Source organism: Hippocampus zosterae, chromosome 15 (assembly GCF_025434085.1).
Source record: "Hippocampus zosterae strain Florida chromosome 15, ASM2543408v3, whole genome shotgun sequence".
Classification (NCBI taxonomy): Eukaryota; Metazoa; Chordata; class Actinopteri; order Syngnathiformes; family Syngnathidae; genus Hippocampus; species Hippocampus zosterae.
In genome coordinates, this window is record NC_067465.1 from 6,451,502 (window position 1) to 6,463,500 (window position 11,999).

General features: G+C 48.2%; 1 protein-coding gene across 6 annotated transcripts in view; it reads left to right on the top strand.

The window, feature by feature from the left end:
* The window catches only part of chd7 (chromodomain helicase DNA binding protein 7), a 46,210-nt gene extending 39,935 nt beyond the window's left edge, over window positions 1-6,275 (top strand). For all 6 annotated transcript variants that reach the window (XM_052087946.1, XM_052087951.1, XM_052087950.1 and 3 more), the window contains exons 33-41: window positions 546-712; window positions 795-1,049; window positions 1,226-1,396; window positions 1,496-1,729; window positions 1,814-2,029; window positions 2,134-2,274; window positions 2,363-2,467; window positions 3,196-3,376; window positions 3,494-6,275. In XM_052087946.1, coding sequence (XP_051943906.1) covers window positions 546-712; window positions 795-1,049; window positions 1,226-1,396; window positions 1,496-1,729; window positions 1,814-2,029; window positions 2,134-2,274; window positions 2,363-2,467; window positions 3,196-3,376; window positions 3,494-4,467 — 2,444 coding nt within the window. In that variant the 3' untranslated portion in view covers window positions 4,468-6,275. The remainder of the gene's footprint in view (window positions 1-545; window positions 713-794; window positions 1,050-1,225; window positions 1,397-1,495; window positions 1,730-1,813; window positions 2,030-2,133; window positions 2,275-2,362; window positions 2,468-3,195; window positions 3,377-3,493) is intronic.
* Window positions 6,276-11,999: the final 5,724 nt, after the last annotated feature.

Here is an 11,999-nt window from a genome sequence, read left to right on the forward strand (position 1 = left end):
TGTAGTGGAAAGGAAAAAAAAGTTTTTCTGTCATCATTGTATAATTTGTGTAAGTGTACGCTACAGGCTGTAGTGTACGCTACAGCCTTTATACGGAAACCTCACTTCCTGTCCCTTCAAATACGGTGCTGAGGTATTGGCGACGCGACGTGCAGTGCCCCCAAGTTGTGGGGGAATGGGCACTTGATGAAAAAAAAAAGGCTTATTTATTTGAATTTCACTTTGTTCTGGCAGCCCATACGTGCAAAGAATAGCCCTGTTTTGCTTCTTATTCTAATATTTAGCTTTAAAATGTTGTACTTTTTGTTAACTACAGTGTATATTTTGATTTTTTTTTTTCTCTGTTTGCCTGCCCCCCCTCCCCCATCATTTTACATCACATGGTCAGAATGGGCCTATTTCTGGTTTCCCCTCAAGACTTGACAGAGTTTAAATGAGTCCTGAGTACCAGGGGCAAGATAATAAAAAGAGCTTGTATCCCGGATGGCAATTGTGAAGCCCGTTTTAATTCAGCTTGAAAAGTGACTTTCCCTGCCTTTTCTTAGCGGGTGCCGTGTCTGAGCAGAAGAACTTTGACGAGGAGAGCATCGCATCTTTGAGCACATCAGCTCGAGATGAAACCAGAGATGGTTTTTGCCCTGATGACATGGCGGAAACGTATGCCTTACAGGCCTTACAGGACAGAACGTACGCCTTCACAGTCTGGCCGAAGGTTAGTCGTGTGAAATTCACTTCACTGAACTCTTTGTTGGTCAGTAAGATCTTCTTACTCCTCTTTTTTTCCCATATTCCAGGATCGAGTGATGATTAATAGGATGGACAACATCTGCGAGGCCGTCCTGAAGGGCAAGTGGCCCGTCAACCGACGCCACATCTTTGACTTTCCGAGCAACCTTTTGCCAGGTCATGGCTCAACAATACCCACAGCTGCAGTCGTCACAGCAACCGAGAGCCCGCTGCAGAGACGAAGTTTGGGCGAGCTGACACTGACCGGGATCCACAGCCCTTACAGCAGGATGGAGGAGAAAGTGCTTTCATCACACGTTCACGTGAGTTCTTCACTGATAACTGCCGATATAACTAACCCTCGTGTCTGCTTTTTTTTTTGAAAATGGGTATTTTTATCACCAATACAGAAATGTAAGTGGTCTTGAAGTTGAACTTGAGACAGAAATGACTGTACCCGCTTGGTTATCAGCTCTAAGAGTTGACTTTTGTGTTGCAGGACGATCCTCTGGGTCTAACGGTGCCTCGACAGAGGAGGAGGAGAAGGAGGAAGATCGAGATTGAGGCCGAGAGAGCGGCCAAGAGGCGGAACTTGATGGAGATGGTTGCTCAGTTGAGAGAGAACCACGCAACCCTGGAGTCCCAGAGTCAGGCTATTGATCTCACCAAGGTGCGCTCCCCTTATGAGAAGCTCTTACTGCTGGAGCTTTTACAATACAGGAGAGCGGGGGAACGGCATGAACTCAACTCGCTTGCTTTTGCCGCCCAGGATATCCATCATCAACGCAAGAGCTCTCCTTCGTTGGCTGGCTTCCCCAGTGCGCTGGTGACAAACCCCTCGCTAAAGGCCCAAATGGAGCTGCTGCAGCAAGCCCCGCCCTCCGGCCACAGAGCCAACGGTTCGCTGGAAGCTGACCTGCCAATGATGAGGCGGAGGCGGGGACGCAGGAAAAACGTTGAGGGCATGGAGCTGCTGTTTATGGGCAACAAAAGAGCTGGAGTGGTGCGTTTTTGTTTTGGGGGCAGGGGTTGCGTTGGCTGTCGCCAGTGCAGACACAAAATAAAGTGACATTCTCCTCATTCTCAGGACGATGGTGATGGGACCAAGGTGTCCGGCCTGGAAGCGGGGCAGGATGCTGCCCGTGCCCACAGAACCATTGCGGTCTCAGAGCAGAGCCCCAGTGGAAGATCTCTTGCGTCTGGTAGTATGGAGGAGGAAGAGACGACTGTTTCCAACAAAGAGCTCGGGGAGTGGCTGAGGCAGCACCCTACCTACACCATGGACATTTCTGGATTTACACCAGTATGTCCTCGTGTCCTTTTCATGAATGTTGTGTGGCTCTTATTTTTCTTTTAATTTTTTCTCCCCCTCAACCATGCCCCCCCTCCCTCCCATTGCTACCCTAGAAGAACGAAGAGTTACTGTTGTCTCAGTTCTCGAAACCCAAGCAAAAGCGCCATCGCTGTCGAAACCCCAACAAGATCGACATCAACACCCTGACGGGAGACGAGCGAGTGCCTGTGATCAACCGGCGGAATGGCCGCAAGGTAACAACTCGAGTCTTCAGTCCGTGTTTTGTTTTCTTGTTGTTGTTTCATTCCCTCTATGGAACTAACAGTCTTCCCTTCTTCTTAGATGGGTGGCGCCATGGCTCCCCCAATGAAGGAACTTCCCAGATGGCTATTGGAAAACCCTGAATTTTCAATTGCACCCGATTGGACAGATATTGTCAAACAGTCGGTTAGTTGCCCGTCTTCTTCCTTAACAACAGTAACCAACAAATCTGCTCCAGTAATCCCCTTGATTTACAAATATTGCAATTTCAAGGCATGAGCCTTACCACTATTGGATTTTTTTTTTTTTTAAGCTGCTATCTGGTTGATCCAACATGATTTAAGTCAGGGGGTGTCTGGGACATAAGCTTGTTTTGTTTTTGGTTTTTTGTAAAGATCTATTTTATAAATAATATTTCGGGGGTTTTTTTTAAGTCTCGTTCACAAAAACCTCAACTCGTTATATTTATCAGCGATTGAAAAATTCTGTCTTCACCCCCTGAAGAAGTTACACGTGTAACCAAAAAGGTGTGCTTCCGGATGGGCTGGGACAGATCAATAAACATTTGAATTCAAGTAAATTGAGTTACGAGCTTCAAATGTTGCCCACTCTGCATCCTTTTGAGCCTGGTCATCCCAGAAGGGGGGGGTTCTCCCATCTGCGGCCCCTTCTCAAGGTTTCTCATTTCCCCCCCAGATGGGTTTTTTTGCAAAGTTTTTCCCTCGCCCGCCACCCCCCGGTCAGGGAAGTGGTGAATACTTATCCATTGTGGCTGTGTGAGGATGCCCTTGGAGGCCGTTTGTGATTAAGGGCTGTAGAAATAAATGTGACTTGATTAGCTTTGTCACGGAAGTCAAGCTACCGTTTTATGATCTTAATAGTGTCATTGTTAACAATATTAATTTATTGGGCAGGGTTTTCTCCCGGAGGCCATGTTTGACCGGCTGCTGACGGGTCCGGTCGTTCGAGAAGAGGGTGTCCGTCGTCGGGGACGACGTCCCAAATCCGAGATCGCCAAAGCGGCCGCCGCCGCTCAGGCGGCGGCAGCTGCGCAGGCCGCCCAGGCCTCGCTGGCCACCGCCGCTTCGTCGGCTGGTAAGAGAGCATCCATTTCACTTGGAGCGTGACGTGCACTCGCTTCTTGTGCGGTAACGGTGTCTGTTAGCTTGTCTTTTTGCAAGTGATGTGATGACGTGACTGTGTGTTTTTTAGGAGGCATCAACCCACTGCTGCTGAACAGCCTCTTCGGAGGGATGGATCTGTCCTCCCTGCAGAGCCTTCAGTCTCTCCAGTTGGCCGCCGGCCTCATGGCTTTCCCCACCGCCACTGACCCCAAGCAGGCCGCTGCCAGTGCCGCCGCCGCCGCCTCCATGCTACCCCTCATGCTGCCCGGCATGGGGGGCTTGCCCAACATGGCCGCAGCTATCCCAAACATGTTCGGCCTCGGCGGGCTATTTGGTGGCAACGTGGCGGCCGCCGCCGTCGCTTCCAACCCGGCAGGGGCCTCTGCATCGGCGAACGCCAACGGCACGGAGGATGGCGACGGCGAGGAAGGGAGCCGGAAGAGAAAGGAAGAAGATGGGGCCGATGGTGATGACGGGGGAGAAATGGAGCCCGAGGAGGAAGCTGATGCCGATGAAGGTGGTCATCCTGCCAAGAAGGCGAGAATTGACAAGGAGGACGAAGAAGGTGGAGAGAAGATGGAAAAATCCCAAAGCGGTCGGAGCACAGCGGCCCAGACGGCAGCGACGGCATCTCCGCCCGACTCCTCCATCAACGGCGAAGCTGCCGCCCTCCTGGCCGCCGCCGGCATGTCAGCCAATTCTCTGGCCTTCAATCCTTTCCTCCTGTCCTCCATGGCCCCCGGCCTTCTCTATCCCTCCATGTTCTTACCTCCGGGACTCGCGGGTCTGGGCCTACCCGGCTTCCCCGCCGCCTCCACCCTGGCTGAGCTTCAGAGCGCCGCAGGAGCGCTGGGGGCCAATGGCGCGGCGGCGAAGCCTTCAAGAGACGGCAAGGCGGAGGGGGCGAAAGTAGCGGACGAGGAGAATGAGGACGAGGAGGCGCAAGGGGGGGAGAGTGACTTGGCTGAGGAGAGCGCAGCTGCAAAGGAGAACCGAAGCGAGGCAGAGGAATCGCTCGTGGAGGATGGAGGGATGATCGGAGATGAGGAAGAGGATGACTAGAGTGACTGACGGACTGAAATAAACCCAAAACTGACAGTGGCTGTGGACATTTCCTCACCTTTGACCTTCTCCTCTCCGCCACCTTGACGCGACACGCTTCCACCAACAATCTTTTCTTTTTTTTTTTCCTCTCTCCCGCCAGGCTTGGATTTCACGAGGCGTGTGTATGTGTGTGTGTTAAGTTAAGTTGGATTGTTAGTGTAGTTCCAGCTCACCTCATGTTCAAAGACTTTTGGCCAGTTTGCATCTCCACTTGGTCTTCACAAAGTTCCAGTAGTGCTATTATTTTGATTATTATTATTATTGTTGTTGTTGTTATTATTGCTGCTGCTTTCAGCTCTCAAACCTTGTTTTAGTTCGACTTGTCGTGCTTGTGCGGCCTGCTTGACGTTTCTGGGAAGCTTCTCGCCTCTAGCCAAGAAAGGTCATCGGAAGTCTCTCCAAAATGAATTGTGGGGAATGGAGTCGATGTCACTCATTACTGTAGTTTTCCTATGTCGGACTCTTAAGAAGGAGAAGCAGGCCAACCTGACTACCACACACGCACGCACACAACCTATCAGCCTACCACTACACCCACTGTAGCCCTAAATAGCCTCCTGTAAAGTGGCAGGACCTCCCCTCCACCCCCACCTTTCTTCAGCTGTGTGTGCACACACACTAGCTGACCTTGTACTGCTCAGTCCCTGTCCCACACTGAATGCCAGTTTTGAGTCTTTCCACTGCCAGTCTCCGAATCCTGTCTTGTCACTTGGGAGGGAGCTAGTTTGTAGCACAGCAAAGGCAGACAGGTCGGGTCTGCTGTCCGCCGAGCCCCGATTGGTCAGCTACACATGGGGAAGGGGGTGGGGGGGTGTTCAGGTTGGAACTAGCCACACCGCTGAGGGGGCCCGTGAAAGGATTTGGAGCCCACGGGAATGTTTCAGGTTGATTCTTTGAGGTGGATGTTGGCGGTTGGCCTGTCAAGCCCTGCTGGTTCGAGACCACCCGCAGCTCCCCTCTCTTAAATGAGACTGTTGCTCTAGTCACTCACACTGACACCAGACCTGGCCAGAACAGGACTGAAACATGTTCTTCTAACTATATGAAGGTCAACAAATGAATTTTGAGTTGACATTTTTGCTGTCTTTTTTTTTTTTTTTTTTTTTTGAATACTTGAAAAGCAACCGCGGTGCTTGATTTGTTTCCAAATAACGTCTGAAGCGACTCAAGATAAATCAAGCGCCGCACATGCTTCAAATATTTGAAAGTACAGATCCAACCTTACTATTCACTATCGCAGCCAGCCCGACACTCACTCACACACACACACACACAAACACACACTTTGTCACATCTCTGTGATGCTGAGACAGCAATAACTATGGCAGCTTTTGAATGTTCCATCATATCTCGCCCAACACGCAGACTCTGAATTAAAACCACAAGTGTCGTATTAATAAGAAAAAAAAAGCCCACCTAAAACTGTAACTGATGACAAATAAGTACTGCAATCAGTTTTGTCTCACTCTGTTCCTGTTGATGCACTGGTGTTAAAGAGTTAAAGTAATCAGGTACCTTTATTACTTAGCTACTTTTCTTGAAAAAAAAATGGACTTGTTGTTACTTTTAGCCAGCAAGCTGAAGAGCATTACCTCAAAATTCTTATCTAGCCTTGAAGTTTACAGACTTTCAATGTAAATGTTTTTTCTTTTTTTTTCTTTGGGTTGTGTGTATTTTTTTTCTCCCCCCAGACATCATGTATTGATGACTTGTAGCTATGATGCTTTTAATAAAAGTGGATCATGATATTCGCCTAGGAAACCAAATCTGTTTGTCTCAGCCTACTTCATTATGCAATTTGGGGGAGTCATTTCAAACTGAGACCACACTGAAAATGTAATTATAACATTATTTTACAGCAAAGTAAAAATATATATATTTGTAACAGTTGAATCTAAATGGGAAATAATCACTTGGACACAATTTGACATGAAAATGCAGTTAGGTGGTAAATTCATCTTTTAACAAGGCAAGTACTTTTTTGTGGGGGTGGGGGGTCCGCATGTGTATGTGTGTTGGTCACCTCTCCTTGTGCTTTATCTCGTGGACCCTCGGAGACAAATAACTTTTTTTTGCTTTATTAATCACAGACTGTTGTTGGTGTAATTTGCCTTGCTATTGAAAGACATATTGAAGCGGGGGAAATATTTTGAATATTGATAAGAGAATAAAATCTTGGGAGACAACTCGGCAATCCATAAATCATACGGCATGTTGTCAGTTTTCTAAACGTGTGCGTGTGTGTGTGTGTGTGCGCGCGTGTGTGTGTTTCTCCCAGCAGACAGTGGGGAGCAGCATAATATGTGGGTGTGACAGACGTCTGGCCTAATCGTCTTGCCAGAGGAAGTGGAACGTGAAATCCACCAGCCAACCCAGACGCAGACACGCGCAGCAAAATACCAAGCCAGCAGAGTGTACCCTAGTTTCTTCTCTTAAGAATTATTTGACCTTGTTATCCGTCTTAACTCGGGTCACGTCGATCAGTATGGCGTATTCTACAAGTAACACAATGCAATGATCAACAGCAAATTTTAATCAGCGATGGCTTTATGTGTCCCCAAAAGTATTTTTGACGCTGTGTTTACTGACATTGGTTTTCGGAAGTGTTCCTGAGCCCATGTGGTGATATCCTTTCCACATGATGTGGGTTTTTGCTGCGGGATGGAAGGTCCCAGCAATTCACTGTTGGTTTTCGGCCTTGCCACTTACGTGCAGCGATTCCTCCAGATTATCCGAATCTTTTTTTCCCCTCTCTGCACCATAGATCCTGGAATCCCTCATCCCTAGCAGTTGTACGTTGAGGAGCATTATCCTTAAACTGTTTGACTGTCTTCACACACAGTTGCTCACAATGAGGTGAACCTCACTCCATCTTTGCTTGCGGATGACTGAGCGATTCGGGGAAGCGCCTTCATTGGAATCGAGTTGATAAAAAGTTCTGGGTCAGAATTGATCGTAAATTGTAGTTTCACCGTTTTTAATTTTGAAAGTCCGTTCACCCTACTTGACACCTGTTGCCAACAGCGTATGCAGTCTGTTAGCACGTGTGAACATGTAATTTAGCACCTGCTATTTGAGATGGTAGTAGTCATGCCCCTTAATCTTGTTTCCTGACGGGCAGATGGACAGACAGGTGATGGACAAAAGCAGGTTTGACAGGTAGCTAGATGGTTTAGCGGTTTCCTGTACGAAATTTAGATGAAGACAATAGTGTGCGCGTGCGTGTGTGTGCGCGAGCGCGCCCTGTCAACACGAATCTCTCCACTCTGCTGGATGTGTCACTTCCTGCTCTCTGTAGTTGTCATGGCGAGGCCAGGGCTTGAGCGATAAAGAGCCATCTGCCGTCGGCATGACCACCTACAGCCTGGCGGCTTCCATGATTGATAGCCCCCAGCGAGTGACACAGCGAAGAGAATATGAAAAAAAAATTAAGGGAGGGGAGGGGAGGTGAGAGGAAAGGGACAAGTTCGAGAGGGGGGCAAACAAAGGAGACTGGACAAGGAGGAGGAGAGAAGCAGCTCCAGATGTCCTCTTGTTTGCTCTGAGGTTATGTCTATCTCTCCCTCTGTTACCAAGGGAGACAAATGGAAGAAACGCGAGCCAGTGCAACATCCCTCCCACCTCCTCCATCTCCATACACAACACAATGACATTCATTCAACCTCACTTCCGCCACAGGCTAAATGGAGGTTGTGTGCTCTTCTGCCATTATGGCAGAAGGCGCGCCTTCATGCTTGGACACATTGCTGGAGACAGGTGCTCAGAAAAAAAAGATTGTTTACGATTACTGTACCAAGTTAAATTGATATTGTATATAACTGAGAAAAAAATATCGTTTTTACTTCGTACTTCCGCGCTGCCAGTTCCAACCCCGGGTAAAAATTGGTGGGTTGTGTTGGGGAGGACATCCGACGCGAAATGATATATATAAGCAAATTATATGAGTAACTCACTCTGGCAAAAAAGTCTTCTGCTTTTCTACTTGAGTACATTTCATCGTGTGTGATTTCTTTTTTCAAACTTGTGTTGAAAGGGGGACTTTGCGGTATTAAAACTACTTGCGGCATATGAACGTGGACTCATTTCACTTACCCCGCCCTCTCTGATCAAAGCCACGCCTCCCACGTAGGTGCACGAGCGCGATCCTCAAACGTGGCCGTGCGTAATGGCACCTGATTCGAACTGTGTCGTCACAGCGAATGCATATGTGGCGTCAGGAAATCGCAGCAGAACTTAAAAATCAAGTTAAGAGGTAAAAGATGGGGCCAGAGAGAGCCTTTTTTTCACAGGTCATTCCACTCGTGTTCGACTGTCAGGTCATACGAACAGTTTTAACAAATGGTACAGAATGATTTCTTATGGGTGAGGAGTCAATAACAAACTTAAAGGGGAAAAAAGTGTTAGATTTCATAACCTTCGTCTTTTCTATTGAGTGTATTCCCTGGCGTTCTTTAAGAACCGCTTGAGGATTTTTGTGTCACATTTCCGCACTTTTCTCCATGCCCTTTGTCTCGCTCTGGTTCGAAAACCATCGGAATAATCGTATCTCATCCTTCATGTGCGATTTGACTTCCACGCCGAAGTAATGGCTTTCTGGTGTAACTAAATACCTCATGAATAATTGTAACCTTTACTATCTCTGTATCTTCAACAGATTAATTTGATTACTTTGCAATTTACTTGCCAGGCTGATCTCATTTGATTCCTTTCAGTTCATCTCCACATCTAAATCAATAGAGATATGAATCCACCCTGTGTGGTTTGCTGGCGAAAAATCCATTTCTGTGGCAGGAGATATGGGATCCTCACTCTGCGTGTGCGTGTGTGTGTGTGTGTGTGTGTGTGTGTGTGTGTGTGTGTGTGTGTGTGTGTGTGTGTGTGTGTGTGTGTGTGTCCGTAGAGGAAGAGGGAAAAACGCGTGAAATATGATCCAGAATTCTGGGCGCCATCAATTTCCAGCAGTGGCTGCTGATGGCGCTGTTATCAGCCTATCATGTGGCTTTATGACTCTGAACTCATCACTTACCTCATCCTGACATCACGTATTGATTGGCTGACTATAAGAAGGATGATGGATGAATGAGCAGCCAGACAGACAGACAGATGGACGGGATGGAGGAGGAACCTGATCTGAATGAATATATGCGACTGCGTCTGTAGCATATAGCCATCAAATAAACACGGGTCACTCTCAAGGTTAATTTCGGCTAGCATGGTGTACTATTGGTTAGCACGTGTGGCTCTGAATCTGGAGCCCGGCCTTCCTGTGTGGAATTTGCATCTTCTCTCTGTGCTTGTGTTTATCTGGCTTCCTTACACATTGCAAAAGCAAATTATCCAAAGGTACGATTGCGAATGTCGCTAGCCTCATACATAACCCACCATTGACTAGGAAGCAGTTCTTGCTGTACCTGGCCTGACGCTGAAAGTCGGCTAGGATAACTCACCCATCGCACAAATGAGGACAAGCGCTATATAAAATTAAAAAAAATAGCATGCACGTCTGTCATCACTCCATCATCACTCTTCGACTGTTAGTGCAAAACTTCCTTGTGTCCAGTATCTCATTCCTCTACTTCTGCCTTCGTCATGATAACCCCGCCCCCTGACGTAGTTCCTGCCAATAATCATCAAGGCCAGCTGAAGCACCCGTTTCAAGCACCAGAGCGAGAGCCGATTTCGCTGGTGGAAAAAGAAAGGACTGGTGCCTACCTGGGGACAAGCACCAACAAAAGGGGCGGTGGCAAAGGCCCATCAAAGACCCATTGTTGGGGGGGCCAGTCGGACAGAGCAAAGGGGTTTAATCTACTAGACCAAGTACTGTTGGATGAATAAAACACACAGCCGTGAAAGAAGAGATCAACTGTTGAGCTCAAAAGCTTTGACAACCTGTGAGTGGCATTGCTGCGATCGATGACAATGTAGCCTCCTTCTAGCTGGGGGAGGAAGTGCTGTTAATGCTTTGCATGTGTGTGTGTGTGTGGGGGGGGGCTTTTCTTTGTGAGACAGTTTTTTTTCTGCTTTGTGAGTCTGTGTCTCCATTCACAGCTGCTTGTCTGATGTCACCGTTTGCACCGACACTCGATAACCACTTGGGAGAAACAAAGGCAGACTTCCATTGTTGTTTGTACAAAATGAAAGAAAGCATTCTAGAGTTTTGATGACAGAATTTTATCCTGCTTGTGGTTGTCATACCTCTGCGTGCGGTCCGTGACACCATTCAAAAACACTGATGTCACTTGGAGTCAGCTGTGCGTTGCAGCCATACACTGCTTGATAGTGTGCGCGCGCGCCTCCTCATGCTCTTCTCACCTGGGTCCCTGACGACCGACAACCCCCCGCCACTCCCCACAAATTGTGAGGTACTCGAGGAAAATGGAGCCTTGCAAAAAGGGGGAGGGGGAACACCGCATCAATCACAGATCAGTGGATCATCCGCATCATTGAACACACGCGCATGCACACACGGACCGGGTGCGGCTATGAGGTCATCATAGATGCAGCAGGACACTGGTGGAAATAGGAGGTGAGGGGGTGGAGAACTAGGTCAGCAGGTGTCATTTCATTTTAATTCACTTTTAATTCCATTTCTTGTACCGATTAGAATCCCTCAAGGGGGAATTCGTATTTCACCATGCTGTGTTTGTATTCCACAGCACACAGAGAACCAGATCGCACACATGCAAGCGTATTGTGCTGTACAAGGAGTGACATCAGAATGAGCTCATGCCGCACCTCTCGAGCTGCGCTTGGAGTGTGGGGGCTTGGGGCGAGGGGTCGCTCGACAGTTGTCTGATGATGTCATCTTGCTACCCGAACTCAATCCATGAACCTCCTGTTCCAAAAAAAAGATGGGTTCCTGCTGACCAAATGGGGAAGACTAACAGCTGGAAACCGATAGTTACCATGGTTACATGGGCGTTCGAGTTCAATACAGCTGACCTCGAAGACTTGCAGATGTGAGAGGGGTGTGGGATGTGGTAATATTGACGATTTATCCGGGGCATGGGGCCCACGGGAATCCCGTGAGATTCCTGAGCGGCCGGGAGACACCGCCACACCCCACGTCGACGCGATTACCTTTTGGGGCGTGACAGCCGCCGTAAAGAATGCCCCACTCCAGCGGTGACGAATTTTGGTCACGATACGTCCCTGTGGTTTATATTGCATCATTGTAATATAAAATGGTGGATTAAGTCGGGCTCACTGAAGGCCAATGTCACAAATGTGCCGCGCAGTGGGGGTGAGCGCCTGTTGGTGTGTCTGACTGAGTCCCCGTTGAGTAAGTCTAGGGGAGGGTTGCTGTCACCCTCAAGTTTGCCATTTCACCATCCCACTTGGGTGTCGATGGTATATGCTAATTTTCGTATGGACCCTAAGGACAATTATGAGTGCACTCTCAAAATTCTGCTTTGCACCAAGTGACACAACGAGACATAAGGAAGTGACAAGAAATTATATTTGGTGGTTGGTATCTTTTCGATAGCCAG